Here is a 21,849-nt window from a genome sequence, read left to right on the forward strand (position 1 = left end):
AATTCCTCTTCCAGATCTCAGAGCTTAGATGCCTATGGTTGAAGCTACTAATTATTATCTATATAGCTTTTCTTCTTTTGTCCATAGAAATATTTATCTTATATTTGAGAATAACTGTATCTTTTAAGTTTTTTTTAATATGGGTTTTATCTACTTGCTTTTATCATTTAATACTATCTGATATTTCCTTATACCACTATACCTGTAATTCTCAACTGAGGGTAACTCTGCCCCTCAGAATACATTTGATATCTTTGGCTCAATGCACAGGACAGTCCCTCAGACAAAGTATCTGATCCAAAATATCTATACTTTTTTCATATGTAACACCATCATAATTTAATTGACTCCCTATATGGGTATTGGGGGGGGTTGTGGTTTTTTTTTTCCAATATTATATCACTTTTATAAATAGTCTTATGTAACTTTTTTACACCATTAATGAATCCCCAAATGTAGATATTTCTGAATCCAAAGAAAACTAAGATTTGAGAGGCACTATCTAGGAAGTTGAAAATTACTTAGAAAACAAAGTCTTTATCATGTCTTTCCCATAGTGGAACTTATACATTCACACACAAAGATCTTCTATTAGTTTTACTTTTAAACTCCTTCCCTCCACCCCAAATATACTCCTAAGTTGTCTTGCATGCGTGCATACTCAGTCACTTCAGTCGTGTCCAACTCTTTACAGCCCTATGGACTGCAGCCTGCGAGTCCCCTCTATCCATAGGATTCTCCAGGCAATAATACAGGAGTGAGTTGCCATGCGCTCCTTCAGTAAGTTGTCTTAAGGTCCTTCAAATTCTGTACAGCCTTCCTTGCTTTATGCTTACGTAGCAGATTTCAGAATCTTAATGAATGCTTTACCAACCTAACCGTAAATATATCATGCTTTCTTTAGTCTTAATTCTTTTTAGTACAGACCAGTATTAAGATGTTTGGTAGCAGGGATATGATAATAGATAAGAACAGAGGACTGCCTTTAATTTGCTGCTTGACCTAACTTCACTTGCTTCTCTCACCTGGGCTTCAGTTTTATCATATGTAAAATGAAAGAGTTATATCATCCAATTCCCATAGGCTTTTCCACTTATAAACCAGTGATATATTATTATTTACATTGCTTTTATTTGGCTTTTGGCTATGACCCTTTACTGGGATAGAGATAAAATGTTTAAAGATTTCTAAGATCTTGAAAAATTCCTCATATTTGGCCTTTACTATCCTTATCTCTCTCCTGATAGCGATTGATAATAAAAATCTTAAAATGGAAATTGTCTTATGTTGGAGAACTACAAAGAGTGGTGCTGGAAAAATAGCATAAAAATTTACAGCTGGATTGGAAAGGGAAAAAACTAGATAAGAAAAAAGGGGGTAACAGCTGTATAAAACAGCAACAACAGCCTAGGTCTCAAATTCTAGCAGGGTCAAAGAAATGTGCCCTAGGGCCTAATCTTCATTAGCCCCCATGTAATTCTCAAACTCAGGATCTTGAAATTTATTAGAATTACACAGGACCAGAATTCAGGTCCCCCAAACTTCTAGTTAATATCTTAAACACTACACTATGTAACACCATTTGAAATATTATGACATTTAATTTTACATAGAAAATGAAGATATATGCATGAAATAATCTTTTATAATTTATTTGTATAGGTTTTTTTAACCACTTAACCTATTTTCTGGCTGCTGGTGCTGTTACTTTGGGAATTGGTTTCTTTGCTTTGGCATCAGCCTTGTGGTTCCTGATTTGCAAAAGAAGGTAAGATTTATTAGAGCATCTGACTTTTTTCTTTTAAAAATTTGAAGAAAGATTTTCTCAAATGATATTAAACTTAGATAACTATAATGATATTTTATAATTTGACTGGGAAGAAAACTACTTGTTTAAAGTAGCCTGAGCAGAGAAGTCCTAGTAGTATAATAGTCCGAGTAGTATAGTAGCAATCTTCATGCATGAAATTTTTAAGGAATAATGAGATGTGTTTTATTCTGTAGAAGACATGGGTTTGAATTATAATAAAAGGCTAGAAATTTTTTAAAATTTTTGATTACTAATTTAGAGATTTAAAAAGTTACTGAAAGAAAAAGACTCTCTTCCTTTAGGAGATAACTTAAGAAAAGAGCTGACAGAATGTTCTGGTATGGTCTACGTGTAGTCTTTTGCCAGAGATAGAAATAAGAAACTTGATACCTCAGTTCCTTTCACCCCTAAAATTTGGTGTTTTTCATTATTTAATTGGTTTGGTATTTGCTTTGGCTCATGTTAAAAAATGTAATCTTCCCACACACTCTTCCAGTATTTCCTATTACAGCAAATGAATATACACTTGCATAAGTCAGAAAACCAGAAATTATTCACTAATCCATTCTTTCAACAAATATTTATTGGGTGCCTGCCATTGTTCAGGGTACTAAAGATACAGTTGTGAACAAGTCAGATAAGGTCCTTATTTCATAGACTTGCAGTGCCACTGAGAGGAAACAAATTAACAAAGTGGTGGGAAGAATGTCTCTTCCAGTGAGTAATATTTAATCTGAGATTTGGCTTAAAAAAGGAGCCAGACATGTGATAATCCTGTGCAAGCGCTTTTCCCTATGCTAATGGGATAGTAAGTACTGGAATTTCAAGTGGGAATGATCTTGGTATTGTTCAGTACACAGAAAGTGTGAATAGATCAAATGAGAGGGAAATAATGATGACATTAAAAGGTAGACAGAGGTCAAATCACATAGAAGTTTGTAGGCAAGAACATGAAATTTAGGTTTTATTATTTCTGCCATCAGAAGGTTTTAAGCAAGAGAATGGCATTATTATCATTATCACAGCTAAAATCAGGTGTTTACTATATACTATTCTAAGTGCTTTATATGTTCTTATCTCATTTAGACTTCATAGCAGCCCCATGAAGTTTCAGTAATATTATCCCCACTTTAAAGACTACAGTGCCACCTATAGATGATTTACATTTTAGTAACACTTACAATTTGAGATACAGATTTTAAATATATAATGAGGAATTTCAACAAATATATTCCCATATAATCACAACCCCATTGAAGACTCAGAACTTTTCCATCATCCTGTAAGGATCTCTCATCCTCTTTTCCAGGTTTTATTCCCCACCTCCCACCCAGAAGCGGTCATTATTCTGATTTATCACTGTAGATAAATTTTACCCATTTTGAACTTTGTACAAACTTTTTACATTTGCTTTTTTCACTTAGTATAATATTTTTTAGATTCATTTATGTTGTTGAGTTTATCTTTTCCTTCTTTTCATTGTAGAAATATATCTCAGTTTGCTTTTCCATTTTTCAGTTAATGGACATTTAGGTCATTTCCAATTTTTAGCTCTTAGGAATATGGCTGCTATGAACATTCTACTCTAAATCTTTTTGTACACATGTTTTTAAGTCCTCTTGGGTAAATACCTAAGAATAGAGTTGCAGGATCATGTGATTAGCTTTATAAGAAACTGCTAACCAGTTCTCCAAGGTGGAATTACACTCCCATTCAGCAAGGTACGAGCGTTTTAATTCATATTTTTAAAAGATTTTTCTTACATCTCTCTGATTCTATATTAATATGGAGTAAGAATAAAATCTGAGAGGCAAGTTAGGAGGCTATTGCACAGTCCAGATTAAGGATGACAGTGTCTTAGACACTGTCTAAGTGTCTAAGAGGATATGAAAAAAAAGAAGGAGTTGGATTTGGGATAATTTTATAGGTAAAGCTAGGAGGATGGATGGATTGTTGATGGGTTGGATGAGGCAAGGAAAGACAAGTGAAATGGCAGAGATAATGCTAACGTCTACATTTTTACCATGAGTTAATCATGCCATTTACTGAGATGAGGAGGTAATGAGGGGGACAAATTGAGGGAATGGTGATAAACTAGGAGTTGTATTTTGAATGTAAATTTGAAAGCCTATGAGACATCCAAGTTAAAATGTTAAATAGACGGTTGGATATACCGGTATGAACTTCAGGAGAGAAGTCAGGGCTAAAGATTTAGGTTATCATTGTATGGAGGGTATATAAAGTCATACAACTGGATGAGACTAACCAGGGAGTAATTTTTGAAGGAGAAGACTGTATGACTGTTCTCTTCAACTCACCAACATTTAGAAAACTAGAAAAAGAGCAAGAAGAATCAACAACATCTGAGAAGGAAAAGCAGAAAGGTGTCTGGTGTCAAGGAAGTCAAAATTAGAAAAAGTTTTAAGAAGGAGGTGATGACCAGTTATGTTAAAGGAACTTAAGAAGTTGAGAAAATGAGGATAAAGAAATAATTTTTGGATTTAGCAGTAAAGAAGTTGTTGGTAGCCTTGAATAGTTTTAGTAGAGTGGTGGGTTCAGAAACTTACTTTTGAGTAAAACCAGGAGGTGAGAAAATTGAAACAAATACATACAATCTCTTAAGAAGCATTTTTTGGGCAGTGGTATGTAGAGGAGTTGCTAAAAGGGGCAGAAACTGGAAGAAAATGTGAGGTCAGGAAGAATTTTTTTTAAACATCTATTTTGAGAAATTATTTATTTTTGGTTGCGCAGCATCTTTGTTGCTGTGCTTGAGCTTTTCTCTAGTTGCCACTCTTGTTGCAGAGCACAGGCTCTAGGCACATATGCTTCAGTCGTTACAGCTTATGGGCTCTAGAGCCTGGACTTAATAGCTGTGGTGCACGGGCTTAGTTGCTCTGCAGCATGTGGAATCTTCCCAGACCAGGGATCAAACCCATGTCCCCTGAATTGGCAGGCGGATTCCTATCCACTGTCCCACCAGAAAAGTCCAAGGAAGGATTGTTTTGTTTTTCCTCGAAACATGGAAAGCATGTTTGATATCTCCTCCTCTCTTTCGCACCCCTGCTAAACTTGAACCATCATGTTCTATTTATTTTTACCTCATAAATTGCTCAAATCTATCCATTTCTCTCCATTATCTTTGCCACCACCTTATCCCCCACATAGACTCCTGCAGTAGGAGTTATAACTGACCTTTACCTTCGCTACTGACATCATTTAATCTCTTCTCCACACTTCATCCAGATATTTTCCAAATGCAGATCTGATCAAATCACCCTACTTCCACCCCATTCCCACTGTGAAGGCCATCCCATTGATTTTAGGATAAAGATAAAACAATATGACTTTTAAGGCCCCACATGGTCTCCCCGTGCATATTCTCAAATTTCATTTCCCACTTTCCCTCTTGCTTTCTGTACTTCTGCTACACTGTCCTAATGTGGCCACTAGGTCTTTGTACTTGATATTCTCTCTGACTAGAATGTTCTTACTCCTACATCTCCCCTCCTACACTCATTCTATCTAATACCTGCTCCCATTTCTTCAGATGCCTAATCCAATCATTTCTTCCTCAGAAAAGCCTTCCCTGACCTTTCTAATCAGGTTAATTCCCTTTCTTATAGACACACAGAGTAGCAGGTAGTTTTCCTTGATAATACTTTCCATAGTTGTAATTTTTTCATTTTCTTGTGTTTGTTTTATTACTATCTGTCTTTGTTGCTAGTGTTTAAGCTCCATGAGCACAGTGACAGTTCCATGAGGGTAGTGGCTGTGCTTTTTCTCCCCTGCCACTGTATATAACACCCAGCATAATGCCTGGCACATAGTAAGTACTCAGTATATATTTGTTAAGTAAATTGAATTCAATAATTGAATGGATTTTAATTGTTAATACTGTATTAAGTAACATAATATGATCTCTTGAATTAATTTAGAAAATTTCTAGTACCTCAGAAAAAAGAAATGGAAAAAAATTTTTAATTAAATCTAGAATTACTATTAGAAACTACAATCCTTTATACTTAACTGTCTTCAGTCAGCTGGAGTTTTACTTGCTATTTCATTATTTTAGAAATAATGTGGCTGCATGCATAAAGATCCCAGGTATTCTTCCCCTGTAAGTCATTAGTTTCAATTCAGTTTCCTTCTACTTATTTTTTGCCAGTTCAGTTCAGTTCAGTCACTTAGTTGTGTCTGATTCTTTGCGACCCCATGAATTGCAGCACACCAGGCCTCCCTGTCCATCACCAACACTTGGAGTTCACCCAAACTCATGTCCCTCGAGTCGGTGATACCATCCAGCCATCTCATCCTCTGTCGTCCCCTTCTCCTCCTGCCCCCAATCCCTCCCAGCATCACAGTCTTCTCCAATGAGTCAACTCTTTGCATGAGGTGGCCAAAGTATTGGAGTTTCAGCCTCAGCTTCAGTCTTTCCAATGAACAACCAGGACTGATCTCCTTTAGAATGGACCAGTTGGATCTCCTTGCAGTCCAAGGGACTCTCAAGAGTCTTCAACACCACAGTTCAAAAGCATCAGTTCTTCAGTGCTCAGCTTTCTTCACAGTCCAACTTTCACATCCATACATGATCACTGGAAAAACCATTAGCCCATAGCCTTGACTAGATGGACCTTTGTTGGCAAAGTAATGTCTCAGCTTTTGAATATGCTATCTAGGTTGGTCATAACTTTCCTTTGAAGGAGTAAACATCTTTTAATTTCATGGCTGCAATCACCATCTGCAGTGATTTTGGAGGCCAAAAAAATAAAGTCTGACACTGTTTCTACTGTTTCCCCATCTATTGTCAATATTATTAAATATAAAAATGGCCAATGAGTTTCATTCATTTAATTTCCTATGCCATTAAAGGCAGATCTATGAAAAGCCTAACTGACATTAAAGTTGATTATCTCACAGCCAGAGAGAGAAGATTATCAAAAACTAATGGTTGATCTTCAAACTGGAAATATTAACCCTGTGATGAAGTAGCTTAATTTATATTCTATGAACAAAATAGTGTTGTGAAATCAGTAACATATGAGAAGAGAATATATAAGTTGATTTGCAATTTTGAAAGTAAATATGTAATAATATATTCTGATTTTAAACCATTTATGTAGAACTGTTAGAAACAATTATTTTGTTTTATAATTCATGTTTACTAATGTTCTCTATAAAATATTTTTCAGAGAAATATTTCAAGACTCTAAATTTAAAGCAGTTGATGAGAAATGCAGACAAAGACCATCAAAGGCGAAGATTAAATCTCATCCTCAGTGTGTTTTTATTTCTCGTAATTTTCATACTGGAAGATTCCAATCACAGGTAGTGTGTAATATTTTATAGCAATCTTGTCAAATAATTTCTTGTGACACCATGTCATTAGCATTGTTATCTTTATTTTAATTATCCACTATTGTTTTTAAATTTGAGGGACAGTAACATGGAGCTAAATTTAAATTACCCAAACTAGTTAGGGTTTCTATTATAGGAAATTGAAAGGCTAAGTGAAAATGTCTCCTGTAGTTGTTTCCTTATATTTCTAGCCTGAGAACCTGTATTCCCCATATTGCAGTTGTTATAGGCTTGAAGATAAAAGGCGTAAGAAAAGAAAAGCAAAATTGCTAAGTCTATGAAAAGAAAGAGATTTGGAGATAAGAGGATACTCAGATAACCAAAAAATCTAATCAAAACCAACTAATTGAAATTAAATACAGTTTAACAAGGATTTATTAAGGCTTCATTACATTCTGAGCTCTTGGCCCTCCCTATGGTAAGATATGAACCCTACCATCAAAGTGCTAGTGTAGTACAAGTGGAAAAGACAGATGCATAATTAACTTTCTGTTATATGGTATCAAAATAGTGTTGTATGGACAAAGTAAAACAAGGGAGACGCCAGTAGAAATTTAAAACTATGGTATAGCTAAACAATGTTTGATTAATGTTTTTGGATTCTATGTCTAATATATTCTTCCTTTTTCTGTTGTACTTCTAAACCTCATCCAGATTGGTGCATATACTGATTATTCATTGTGTTTTTTTTTAATGTGGTGTTCTGTTATATAAATATGTCAAGTTTTTGTTATAAACATTTAGTTGTTTTCAGCTGGGTTTTTTTTTTTTTTGAAATTTCCAAAAAATATGTACCTAACTTTGGAATCACTGACTCATGAGATTTGTGCATGTTTTATATTATTAGATAAATTCAAATTATTTTCCAAAGCAGTTCTGTCAACATATGTTCCCCTAGGGCATACAAAATTGCTAGGTGCTCCATATCAACAAGTACTGATATTTTTAGGCTTCTGAGTTTTTAACAATCTGATGGGTGTGTAATAGTATCTCACTATAGCTTTCTCTTAGTTGACTTTATTTTTCCAAGAGGTTTTAGGCTCACAACAAAACTAAGGAGAAAGTATAGCATTCTCATATACTCCTTACCCCTACACAAGTACAGCCTCCTCTACTATCAACATCCTGTGCCAGTGTGGTACAGTTGTTACTACTGATGAATCTACATTGAGACATCATCACCCAGAGTCCACTGTCTGTTAGGACTCACTCTTGAATCCTACATTCTATGGGTTTTGACATGTATGTAGAGACAGAAACACACACACACACAGAAAAATAGGGACAGACAGAGAGAGATATGTGGGCAACATTATATTAATAGCATCACACACAATAGTTTTACTACCCTAAAAGTCTTGTTCCATGTTGTTCAAAGGAAGGATCATCCACCCAGTGGTCATTTAGCTGTTTCCATGTTTTTGCCTTTTCTAGAATGTTGTATAGTTGGAATCATATAGAATGTAGCCTTTTCAGGCTTCTTTTTCTTATTAATATGTATTTAAAGTGCTCTCTGTCTTTTCAAGACTTGATATCACATTTCTTTTTGGCAGTGACTAATATTCCATTGTATGGATCTGTTGTTGTTCAGTTGGTCAATGGTGTCTAACTCTTTGCAACTCCATGGACTGTAGCACATCAGGTTTCCCTGTCCTTCACCATCTCCCTAAGTTCACTCAAACTCATTTCCATTGAGTCAGTGATGCCATCTAACCATCTCATCCTCTGTCATTCCCTTCTCCTCCTGCCTTCAATCTTTTCTGGCATCCAGTGAGTTGGCTCTTCACATCAGATGGCCAGAAGTATTGGAGCTTCACTTCAGCATCAGTCTTTCAATGAATATTCAAGATTGATTTCCTTTAAGATTGACAAGTTTGATCTCCTTGCAGTCCAAGAGACTCTCAAGAGTCTTCTCCAACACCACAGTCTGAAAACATCAATTCTTTGGTGCTCAGCCTTCTTTATGGCCCAGCTCTTGCATCCATATATGACTACAGGAAAAACCATAGCTTTGACTATATGGACTTTTCTCAGCTTAGAATGTATGGATCTACCTCAATTTATTTATCCACTCCCTTACTGAAGGATATCTTGGTTGCTTTCAAGTTGTAGCAAGTATGAGTAAAGCTGCTGTCAACACTCAGTGTGCAAATTTTTGAGTGGACATATATTTTCAACTTATTTCGGTAACTACCGAGTAACATGATTGCTGGATTAACTGGTAAGAGGTGTTTAATTTTGTGAGAAACTACTGAACTGCCTGACAAAGTGGCTGTACCATTTTGCATCCCCACGAGCAATGAATGAGAGTTTCTGATGCTCTACATCCTCACCAGGACTTACTGGTGTTAGTGTTGAATTTTCACCATTGTAATAGGCATATACATATAGCTGAGCTATTTCAAATCCTAAAAGATGATGCTGTGAAATTGCGGCCCTCAATATGCCAGCAAATTTGGAAAACTCAGCAGTAGCCACAGGACTGGAAAAGGTCAGTTTTCATTCCAATTCCAAAGAAAGGCAATGCCAAAGAATGCTCAAACTACCGCACAATTGCACTCATCTCACTCACTAGCAAAGTAGTGCTCAACATTCTCCAAGCCAGGCTTCAACAATACATGAACTGTGAACTTCCAGATGTTTAAGCTGGTCTTAGAAACGGCAGAGGAACCAGAGATCAAATTGCCAACTCCTGCTGGATCATCAAAAACGCAAGAGAGTTCCAGAAAAACATCTATTTCTACTTTACTGACTATGCCAAAGCCTTTGACTGTGTGGATCACAATCAACTGTGGAAAATTCTGAAAGAGATAGGAATACCAGGCCACCTGACCGGCCTCTTGAGAAACCTGTATGTCAGTCAGGAAGCAATATTTAGAACTGGACATGGAACAATAGACTGGTTCCAAATAGGAAAAGGAGTACGTCAAGGCTGTATATTGTCACTCTGCTTATTTAACTTATATGCATAATACATCATGAGAAACACTGGGCTGGATGAAGTACAGCTGGAATCAAGATTGCCGGGAGAAATAGCAATAACCTCAGACACACAGATGACACCACCCTTATGGCAGAAAGTGAAGAAGAACTAAGGAGCCTCTTGATGAAAGTGAAAGAGGAGAGTAAAAAATTGGCTTAAAGCTCAACATTCAGAAAATGAAGATCATGGCATTTGGTCCCATCACTTCATGGGAAATAGATGGGGAAACAGTGGAAACAGGGACAAACTTTATTTTGGGGGGCTCCAAAAATCACTGCAGTTGGTGACTGCAGCCATGAAATTAAAAGACGCTTACTCTTGAAAGGAAAGTTATGACCAACCTAGACAGCATATTAAAAAGCAGAGACATTGCTTTGCCAACAAAAATCCATCTAGTCAAGGCTATGGTTTTTCCAGTGGTTATGTATGGATGTGAGAGTTGGAGTATAAAGAAAACTGAGTGCTGAAAAATTGATGCTTTTGAACTGTGGTGTTGGAGAAGACACTTGAGAGTCCCTTGGACTGCAAGGAGATCCAACTAGTCCATCCTAAAGGAGATCAGTCCTGGGTGTTCATTGGTAGGACTGATGCTGAAGCTGAAACTCCAATACTTTGGCCACCTGATGTGAAGAGCTGACTCATTTGAAAAGACCCTGATGCTGGGAAAGACTGAAGGCAGGAGAAGGGGATGACAGAGGATGAGATGGTTCAATGACATCACCAACTCAATGGACATGAGTTTGAGTAACCTCCAGGAGTTGGTGATGGACAGAGAGGCCTGGTGTGCTGCAGTCTATGGGGTCGCAAACAGTCAGACACAACTGAGCTACTGAACTGAACTGAATAGGCATATAATTGTTTCTGTTGTTTTTATTTTTCATTTCCCTAATATATGGTGCTAATAATCTTTTCATATGTTTATTTGTCATCTGTATATCTTCTTTGGTGAGGTGTCTGTTCAGATCTTTTGCTCATTTTTTAATTGGGTTGTTGGGTTTATTATTGTTGTTTTAGGGGTTCTTTGCACATTTTTAATAACAATCTTCTATCAGATGTGTCTCTTCCAAACACTTTTACCTAGCCTGTGTCCTGTCTTCTCATTCTCTTGATATCTCACTATAGTGTTAATTTGTATTTTCCTGCTAAAAACTGAAGTAATTGTCTTTTCTAAAGATCATTGGCCATTACTAATTTCTCTTATGGAAAATGCCTGTTCAAATTTTTGACCCCTTTTTCTATTAGCTTATCTTTTTATTATGAAATTTTAAAAGTTTTGAGTTTATTTTGAGTTTATTTTTGTGTGGGGTGTTAGAAAGTGTTCTAGTTTCATTCTTTTACAAATGGTTGACCAGTTTTCCCAGCACCACTTGTTAAAGAGATGGTCTTTTCTCCACTGTATATTCTTGCCTCCTTTGTCAAAGATAAGGTGTCCATAGGTACATGGATTTATCTCTGGGCTTTCTAATTTGTTCCACTGATTTATATTTCTGTCTTTGTGCCAGTACCGTACTGTCTTGATGGCTGTGGCCTTGTAGTATAGTCTGAAGTCAGGCAGGTTGATTCCTCCAGTTCCATTCTTCTTTCTCAAGATTGCTTTGGCTGTTCAAGGTTTTTTGGATTTCCATACAAATTGTGAAATTATTTGTTCTAGTTCTGTGAAAAATACCGTTGGTAGCTTGATAGGGATTGCATTGAATCTTTAGATTGCTTTGGGTAGTATACTCATTTTCACTATATTGATTCTTCCAATCCATGAACATGGTATATTTCTCCATCTATTTGTGTCCTCTTTGATTTCTTTAACCAGTGTTTTATAGTTTTCTATATATAGGTCTTTTGTTTCTTTCACCTTCTCCAATATATAGGTCTTTTGTTTCTTTAGGTAGATATATTCTTAAGTATTTTATTCTTTTCGTTGCAATGGTGAATGGAATTGTTTCCTTAATTTCTCTTTCTGTTTTTCCATTGTTAGTGTGGGTAGGAATTCAAGGGATTTCTGTGTGTTGATTTTATATCCTGCAACTTTACTATATTCATTCATTAGCTCTAGTAATTTTCTGGTGGAGTCTTTAGGGTTTTCTATGTAGAGGATCATGTCATCTGCAAACAGTGAGAGTTTTACTACTTCTTTTCCAATCTGGATTCCTTTTTATTTCTCTTTCTGCTCTGATTGCTGTGGCCAAAACTTCCAAAACTATGCTGAATAGTAGTGGTGAGAATGAGCACCCTTGTCTTGTTCCTGACTTTAGGGGAAATTCTTTCAATTTTTCACCATTGAGGATAATGTTTGCTGTGGGTTTGTCAGAAATAGCTTTTATTATGTTGAGGTATGTTCCTTCTATGCCTGCTTTCTGGAGGATTTTTAATCATAAATGGATGTTGAATTATCTCAAAGGCTTTCTCTGCATCTATCAATATAATCATATGGTTTTTATTTTTCAGTTTGTTAATGTGGTGTATAACGTTGCTTGATTTGCAGATATTGAAGAATCCTTGCATCCCTGGGATAAAGCCCACTTGGTCATGATGTATGATTTTTTTAATATGTTGTTGGATTCTGTTTGCTAGAATTTTGTTAAGGATTTTTGCATCTATGTTCATCAGTGATATTGGCCTGTAGTTTTCTTTTTTTGTGGCATCTTTGTCAGGTTTTGGTATTAGGGTGATGGTGGCCTCATAGAATGAATTTGGAAGTTTACTTTCCTCTGCAATTTTCTGGAGGAGTTTGATTAGGATAGGTGTTAGCTCTTCGCTAAATTTTTGGTAGAATTCAGCTGTGAAGCCATCTGGCCTGGGCTTTTGTTTGCTGGAAGATTTCTGATTACAGTTTCAATTTCTGTGTTTGTGATAAGTCTGTTAAGGTTTTCCATTTCTTCCTGGTTCAGTTTTGGAAAGTTGTACTTTTCTAAGAGTTTGTCCATTTCTTCTAAGTTGTTTGTTTTATTGGCATAGAGTTGCTGATAGTAGTCTCTTATGATCCGTTGTATTTCTGTGTTGTCGTGATCTATCCATTTTCATTTCTAATTTTGTTGATTTGATTTTTCTCCCTTTGTTTCTTGATGAGTCTGGCTAATGGTGTGTCAGTTTTATTTATCTTCTCAAAGAGCCAGCTTTTGGCTTTGTTGGTTTTTGCTATGGTCTCTTTTGTTTCTTTTGCATTTGTTTCTGCCCTAATTTTTAAGATTTCTTTCCTTCTACTAACCCTGAGGTGCTTCATGTCTTCCTTTTCAAGTTGCTTTAGGTGTAGAGTTAGGTTGTTTATTTGACTTTTTTCTTGTTTCTTGAGGTGGGCTTATATTGCTATGAACCTTCCCCTTATCACTGCTTTTATAGTGTCCCATAGCTTTTGGGTTGTTGTGTTTTCATTTTCATTCATTTCTATGCATATTTGGATTTCTTTTTTGATTTCTTCTGTGATTTGTTGGTTATTCAGCAGCATGATGGTCAGCCTCCATATGTTGGAATTTTTAATAGTTTTTCTCCTGTAATTGACATCTAATCTTACTGCATTGTTATCAGAAAAGATGCTTGGAATGATTTTAATTTTTTTTTAATTTACCAAGGCTAGATTTATGGCCCAGGATGTGATCTATCCTAGAAAAGGTTCCATGTCCACTTGAGAAAAAGGTGAAGTTCATTGTTTTGACATGAAATGTCCTATAGATATCAATTAGGTCTAACTGATCCATTGTATCATTTAAAGTTTGTGTTTCCTTGCTAATTTTCTGTTTAATTGATCTATCCAGAGGTGTGAGTGGGGTATTACAGTCTCCCACTATTATTGTGTTACTGTTAGTTTCCCCTTTCACACTTGTTAGCATTTGCCTTACATATTGCAGTGCTCCTATACTGGGTGCATATATATTAATAATTGTTAATCTTCTTCTTGGATTGATCCTTTAATCACTATGTAGTGTCCTTCTTTGTCTCTCTTTACAGCTTTTATTTCAAAGTCTATTTTATTTGATATGAGTATTGATACTCTTGTTTTCTTTTGGTCTCCATTTGCATGAAATATCTTTTTCCAGCCCTTTACTTTCAGTCTGTATGTGTCCCTTGGTTTGAGGTGGGTCTCTTGTAGACAGCATATATAAGGATCTCATTTTGGTGTCCATTAGCCAATCATTGTCTTTTGGTTGGGGCATTCAACCAATTTACATTTAAGGTAATTATTGATAAGTATGATCTTGTTGCCATTTGCTTTGTTGTCTTGGGTTCAAGTTTATACACCTTTTCTGTATTTCCAGTTTAGAGAAGATCATTTAGCATTTGCTGGAGAGCTGGTTTGGTGGTGCTGAATTCCCCTCAGCTTTTGTTTATCTGTAAATCTTTTGAGATTATTGCTATTTCTCCCAGCAATCTTGATTCCAGCTTGTGTTTCTTCCAGCCCAGCGTTTCTCATGATGTACTCTGCATATAAGTTAAATAAGCAGAGTGACAATATACAGCCTTGACATACTCCTTTTCCTATTTGGAACCAGTCTGTTGTTCCATGTCCAGTTCTAACTGTTGCTTCCTGACCTGCATACAGATTTCTCAAGAGGCAGGTCAGGTGGTCTGGTATTCCCATCTCTTTCAGAATTTTCCACAGTTTATTATGATCCACACAGTCAAAGGCTTTGGCATAGTCAAGAAAGCAGAAAGAGATGTTTTTCTGGAACTCTCTTGCTTTTTCCATGATCCAGCGGATGTTGGCAATTTGATCTCTGCTTCCTCTGCCTTTTCTAAAACCAGCTTGAACATCTGGAAGTTCAAGGTTCACATATTGCTGAAGTCTGGCTTGGAGAATTTTGAGCATTACTTTACTACCATGTGAGATGAGTGCAATTGTGCAGTAGTTTGAGCATTCTTTGGCATTGCCTTTCTTTGGAATTGGAATGAAAACTGACCTTTTCCAGTCCTGTGGCCACTGGTGAGTTTTCCAAATTTGCTGGCATATTGAGTGCAGCACTTTCACAGCATCATCTTTCAGGATTTGAAATAGCTCAATAGGAATTCCATCACCTCCATTAGGTTTGTTCGTAGTGATGCTTTCCAAGGCCCACTTGACTTCACATTCCAGGATGTCTGGCCCTAGATGAGTGATCATACCATCGTGATTATCTGGGTCATGAAGATCTTTTTGTACAGTTCTTCTATGTATTCTTGCCACCTCTTCTTAATATCCTCTGCTTCTGTTAGGTCCATACCATTTCTGTCCTTTATCGAGGAGATCTCTAGTCTTTCCCATTCTGTTGTTTTCCTCTATTTCTTTGCATTTATCACTGAAGAAAGCTTTCTTATCTCTTCTTGCTATTCTTTGGCACTCTGCATCCAGATGCTTATATCTTTCTTTTTCTCCTTTGCTTTTCACCTCTCTTCTTTTCGCAGCTATTTGTAAGGCCTCCCCAGACAGCCATTTTGCTTTTTTGCATTTCTTTTCCATGGGGATGGTCTTGATCTCTGTCTCCCGTACAATATCACGAACCTCTGTCCATAGTTCATCACGCACTCTATCTATCAGATCTAGGCCCTTAAATCTATTTCTCACTTCCACTGTATAATCATAAGGAATTTGATTTAGGTCATACCTGAGTGGTCTAGCAGTTTTGCATTCTTTCTGGAGTTATTTCTCCACTGATCTCCAGTAGCGTATTGGGCACCTACTGACCTGGGGAGTTCCTCTTTCAGTGTCCTATCATTTTGCCTTTTCATACTGTTCATGGGGTTCTCAAGGCAAGAATACTGAAGTGGTTTGCTATTCCCTTCTCCAGTGGACCACATTCTGTCAGACCTCTCCAGCAGGACCTGCCCATCTTGGGTTGCCCCGCAGGCACGGCTTAGTTTCATTGAGTTAGACAAGGCTGTGGTTCTAGTGTGATTAGATTGACTAGTTTTCTGTGAGTGTGGCTTCAGTGTGTCTGCCCTCTGATGCTCTCTTGCAACACCTACCATCTTACTTGGGTTTCTCTTACCTTGGGCATGGGGTATCTCTTCACGGCTGCTCCAGCAAATTGCAGCGGCTGCTCCTTACCTTGGATGAAGGGTTCTCCTCACCACCGCCCATCCTGACCTTCAACGTGGGATAGCTTAAAAGCCTTTTGATGAAAGTGAAAGTGGGGAGTGAAAAAGTTGGCTTAAAGCTCAACATTCAGAAAATGAAGATCATGGCTCTGGTCCCATCACTTCATGGAAAATAGATGGGGAAACAGTGGAAACAGTGTCAGACTTTATTTTGGGGGGCTCCAAAATCATTGCAGATGGTGACTGCAGCCATGAAATTAAAAGACGCTTACTCCTTGGAAGAAAAGTTATGACCAACCTAGATAGCATATTCAAAAGCAGAGACATTACTTTGCTGACTAAGGTCCGTCTAGTCAAGGCTGTGGTTTTCCCTGTGGTCATGTATGGATGTGAGAGTTGGACTGTGAAGAAGGCTGAGCGCCGAAGAATTGATGCTTTTGAACTGTGGTGTTGGAGAAGACTCTTGAGGGTCCCTTGGACTGCAAAGAGATCCAGCCAGTCCATTCTGAAGGAGATCAGCCCTGGGTGTTCTTTGGAAGGAATGACGCTAAAGCTGAAACTCCAGTACTTTGGCCACCTCATGCGAAGAGTTGACTCAATTGAAAAGACTCTGATGCTGGGAGGGATTGGGGGAAGTAGGAGAAGGGGACGACCGAGGATGAGATGACTGGATGATCACTGACTCGATGGACGTGAGTCTGAGTGAACTCCGGGAGTTGGTGATGGACAGGGAGGCCTGGCGTGCTGCGATTTATGGGGTCTCAAAGAGTCGGACATGACTGAGTGACTGAACTGAACTGAGAGTTTTTGATTTCTCCTTCACATTTTAATGAGATCCTTGCTGGGTACAGAAATCTGGGTTGTAGTCTTTTCTCTTTCATCACTTTAAGTATGTTCTGCCATTCCCTTCTGGCCTGATGAGTTCTATTGAAAGATCAGCTGTTATCCTTATGGGAATCCCCTTGTGTGTTATTTGTTGTTTTTCCCTTGCTGCTGTTAATATTTGGTCTTTGTATTTGAGCTTCATTAATTTGATTAGTATGTTTCTTGGGGTGTTTTGCCTTCAGTTTATCCTGTTTGGGACTTGCTGGGTTTCTTGGACTTGGGTGACTATTTCCTTTGCCATTTTAGGGAATTTTTCAACTATTATCTCCTCAAGTATTTTCTCATGTCCTTTCTTTCTGTCTTCTTCTTCTGGGACTAATATGATTCAAATGTTGGGGCCTTGTCCCAGAGGTCTCTGAGGTTGTCCTCATTTCTTTTAATTCTTCTTTTTTTTTTTCCTCTCTGCTTCATTTATTTCCACCATTCTTTCTTCCACCTCACTTATCCTATCTTCTGCCTCAGTTATTACTGTTGGTTCCCTCCAGAGTGTTTTTGATCTCAGTTATTGCATTATTCATTATCTCTTTTTTATTTCTTCTAGGTCCTTGTTAAACATTTCTTGCATCTTCTCAATCCTTGTCTCCAGACTATTTTTTCAATATAAATTTATTTATTTTAATTGGAGGTTAATTACTTTACAATATTGTATTGGTTTTGCCATACATCAACATGAATCTGCCACAGGTATACACGTGTTCCCCATCCTGAACCCCCCTCCCTCCTCTGGGTCGTCCCAGTGCACCAGTCCCAAGCATCTAGTATCATGCATCGAGCGTGGACTGGCAGTTTGTTTCATGTATGATATTATACATGTCTCAATGCCATTCTCCCAAATCATCCCACCCTCTCCCTCTCCCACAGAATCCAAAAGACTGTTCTATACATCTATGTCTCTTTTGCTGTCTCGCATACAGGGTTATCATTACCATCTTTCTAAATTCCATATATATGCATTAGTATACTATATTGGTGTTTTTCTTTCTGGCTTACTTCACTCTGTATAATCTCCAGACTATTTATCTGTAACTCCATTTTGTTTTCAAGATTTTGGATCATTTTTACTATCATTATTCTGAATTCTTTTTCAGGTTAGCTCCCTATCTCCTCCTCTTTTGTTTGGTTTGGTGGGCATTTATCATGTTGCTTTACCTGCTGAGTATTTCTCTGCCTTTTCATCTTGTTTAGATTGCTGTGGTTGGGGTGGCCTTTCTGTATGCTGGAAGTTTGTGGTTCCTTTTTACTGTGGAGGTTCCTCCCTGTGGGTGGGGTTGGATGAGTGGCTTGTCAAGGTTTTCTGGTTAGGGAAGTTTGTGTCAGTGTTCTGGTGGGTGGTGCTGGATCTGTTCTCTCTGGAGTGCAATGAAGTATCCAGTAGTGAGTTTTGAGGTGACTGAGTTTGGTGTGACTTTTGGCCATCTGTATTTTAATGAGTAGGGTTATGTTCCTGCATTGTTCAAGAATTAGTTTGGTATGTCTTGCTCTGAAACTTGTTGGCTTTTGGGTGGAGCTTGGTTTCAGTGTAGGTATGGAGGCTTTTGGATGAGTTCTTGTTGATTAATGTTCCCTGGAGTCAGTTTTCTGGTGTTCTCAAGTTTTGGATTTAAGCCTCCTGCCTCTGGCTTTCAGTCTTATTCTTACAGTAGCCTCAAGACTTCTCCATCCATACTGCACCAATGATAAAACATCTTTTGAAGACAATGGGCTGCCTTTCTGGGTGCCTGGTGTCCTCCACCAGCGGTCTCCCCATCCTATTCTTCTGCCATCTTAGGACGCTCCCCACCCCCCACCAAGGCTTCCCACCTTTGTGATCTCCACACCAGTCTCCAATCCCATACTCTTAATTTATCCCTCCTCCCTATCCCCTCAACTTTTCCCCTTTGGTAGCCATAAGTTTATTTCTATGAGTCTGATTCTGTTTGTGTTTTCACTATTTTATGGTGGTGTTTTGATGAACAAAAAATTCTTTAACTTTTAATGTAAACTAATTTCTCAACCCTTTCCTTTATTATTTATTTCTTTCCCTACTGCAGAGTCATAAAGATACTCTTCTGTATTGTCATCTAAGAGTTTTATAGTTTTGACTACATAGATCTTTAACCAATCTAGAATTTATTTCCGTGTTTGGTATAAATAGCAACCCAATTTCACTTTTTCTCTTATGTTTGCTCAACTGCCTAGTAGCACTTACTAATATTCTTTTGGGATTTTGAGGGAAACTGTAGTGCAATTTTATTTTATTTTATTTTTAATTTTTATTTTTACTTTATTTTACTTTACAATACTGTATTGGTTTTGCCATACATTGTAGTGCAATTTTAGATCAATTTGAGAAAAACTGGTTTTAATATCTTTAAATAAAGCTTTAAAATCTTGCGCATCTTATACTAGCTTTTTTTAAAGTTCATTTTTCATTGAAGTATAGTTGAATTACAGTGTTATATTTATTACTACTGTACATCAAAATGGCTCAGTTATACATATGTATGTGTGTGTGTGTGTGTGTGTGTGTGTGTGTGTATACACATTCTTTTTCATATTCTTTTCCATTATGGTTTATCACAGGATATTGAGCATAGTTTCTTGTGCTATACAGTAGGACTTTACTGTTTATCCATTCTGTATATACCAGTTTGCATCTGCTAATTCTAAACTCCCAGTCCAATCCTTTCCTGGCCTATACTAGTCTTTATTATTGGAAAACATTTTTTATGTCTTTATGATATGGTTTTTAAGTAAAGTATTTTGGAATGGTTTTCGATTTATAGGAAAGTGACAAAAGTAATTCAGTATAGAATAGTCTTGTACTTTACCTATTTCCCCCTGATGTTAAAAATATTTTTGCCATGATATTTTTGTCAAAACTAAGAAACCAATGTGATGGACATGAATTTGAGTAGGCTCTGGGAGTTGGTGATAGACAGGGAAGCCTGGCATGTTGCAGTCCATGGGGTCTCAAGGAGTTTGACATGACTGAGCAACGGAACTGAACTGAACTGAAGAAACCAACATTGATACATCACTAGTAACCAAGCTCCAGACTTTTATTTGGGTTTCACCAGCTTTTACATGAATTTCCTTTTGCTCCTTCAAGACCTCATCCAGGATAACACACTGCATTTGTCTCTAATTTCTTCCACTCTGACTATATCTACATCTTTCCTTCTTTTATCTGAGCTTTATAAATTTTTGTGTATTTTTTACAGTGTTCCTCAATTTGGATTTATCTGATATTTTGCTCATTATTATACTAGAGTTATGGATTTGGGGGGAAGAATACCACGGAAGTCAAATTTGATATGATTTTTAAAATATTTGTTGATGTATAATTACCTGCAATAGAATGCAAGACCTTAGATTTTCCACTATTGTAGGCTTCTCCATCCATGGGATTTTCCAGGCAAGACTATTGGAGTGGGGTGCCATTGCCTTCTCCATTATGCATTTAAACAACACTAAAAACAAGATACAGAATATTTTTATCACCTGAAACAGTTACCATATGTCCCATTCCAGTCAGCTCTTCTAACCATTCCATGCAAGCACTTTCTGATTTTTATCAGCAAAGTTTAGTTTTAATCTATGTCTGGATTTCATGCAAATGGAGTTGTATAATATACACCTTTTACATATGGCTTTCACTTAATACAAATTTTTAGGATTCATCTATGTTAATTTATATGTTAAAACTTTGTTCTTTCTATTGGTAAGTAGTGTTCTATTGTACTTTGGCTACCTGATGCAAAGAGCTGATTCATTGAAAAAGACTCTTAGGCTGGAAAAGATTGAAGGCAAAAGGAGAAAGGGGTGGCAGATGAAGGTTAGATAGCATCACCGACTCAATGGACATGAATTTGAGCAAACTATGGGAGACAGTGAAGGACAGGGGAGCCTGGTGTGCTGCAGTCAATCCATGGGGTCACAAAGAGTTGGACACAACTTAGCGACTGAACAACAGTTCCATTGTATGGTTATATAATAACGTGTTTATGTATTCTTAGTGAGGGACATTTGAGTTTTTTTCAGTTTTTGACTAATATGAGTAAGGCTGCTATAAATATTTGTGTACTTTGAGTAAAAACTTTTGGTATTTTTCTTGGAAAAATACCTGGCATGGAATCAGTGGGGCTTGAGTAGTCATATATATATCCTTATAAGAAACTGCCAAACAGCTTCCAAAGTGGTTATAACTTATTTCACTCCCATCAACAATAGCAGATGTTCCAGTTGCTACACATCCTTGTGAACATTTAGTGTTACTAGTGTTTTGTTTTTAATTTTGCCATTTTAGCAGGTGTGGAATGACATTTCCATGTGCTTTTAATTTATATTTTTCTGATAAGTAAAGATGTTGAGCACTTTTTCATGGGTTCATTAGCCGGTTGCATATTTTTGTGTGTGTGACTTGATAATTTAAGTTTTTGGTCATTTTTAAAGATTGGTTTTGTTTGTTTGTTTTTTAAATAATGACTTCTAGGAGTTCTTAATACAATTTGGAATTAGTCTGTTGTAAGATATATATGTTGTGAATGTTGTTTTCCAGATTGTAGCTTATCTGTTCATTTTTATAGTGGTATCAGTTGGTAGGCAGAAATTTTCAATGTTGATTGAGACTGTGATTTTTTCTTTTAAAAGAAATTTGTATCTATCTAATAAATATCTACCTTTCTAAGTTTGCAAAAATAGTCTATATTTGTCTTAGCTGTATAGTGTTGGGTTTTATGTTTAAGTCTGTAAAGTACAGGTCAATTTGCATATCCAGTTGTTCCAGAAAACTTTGTTAAAAAGACGTTCTTTCCCCATTGAACTGATTAGT

General features: G+C 36.8%; 1 protein-coding gene across 6 annotated transcripts in view; it reads left to right on the forward strand.

Annotated features, from left to right (window-relative positions):
- Nucleotides 1-21,849, forward strand: part of C1H1orf185 (chromosome 1 C1orf185 homolog) — a 187,165-nt gene that overhangs the window by 139,558 nt on the left and 25,758 nt on the right. For 4 of the 6 annotated variants that reach the window (XM_060408847.1, XM_060408849.1, XM_060408855.1 and 1 more), the window contains 2 exons: nucleotides 1,663-1,768; nucleotides 7,000-7,135. In XM_060408847.1, the coding sequence (XP_060264830.1) occupies nucleotides 1,663-1,768; nucleotides 7,000-7,135 (242 nt within the window). Of the gene's footprint in view, nucleotides 1-346; nucleotides 781-1,662; nucleotides 1,769-6,999; nucleotides 7,136-21,849 lie in introns of those variants that run through there. The other 2 variants (XM_027971648.3, XM_060408865.1) reach the window with 1 other exon arrangement.

This window comes from Ovis aries, chromosome 1 (genome assembly GCF_016772045.2).
Source record: "Ovis aries strain OAR_USU_Benz2616 breed Rambouillet chromosome 1, ARS-UI_Ramb_v3.0, whole genome shotgun sequence".
NCBI classification, from domain to species: Eukaryota; Metazoa; Chordata; class Mammalia; order Artiodactyla; family Bovidae; genus Ovis; species Ovis aries.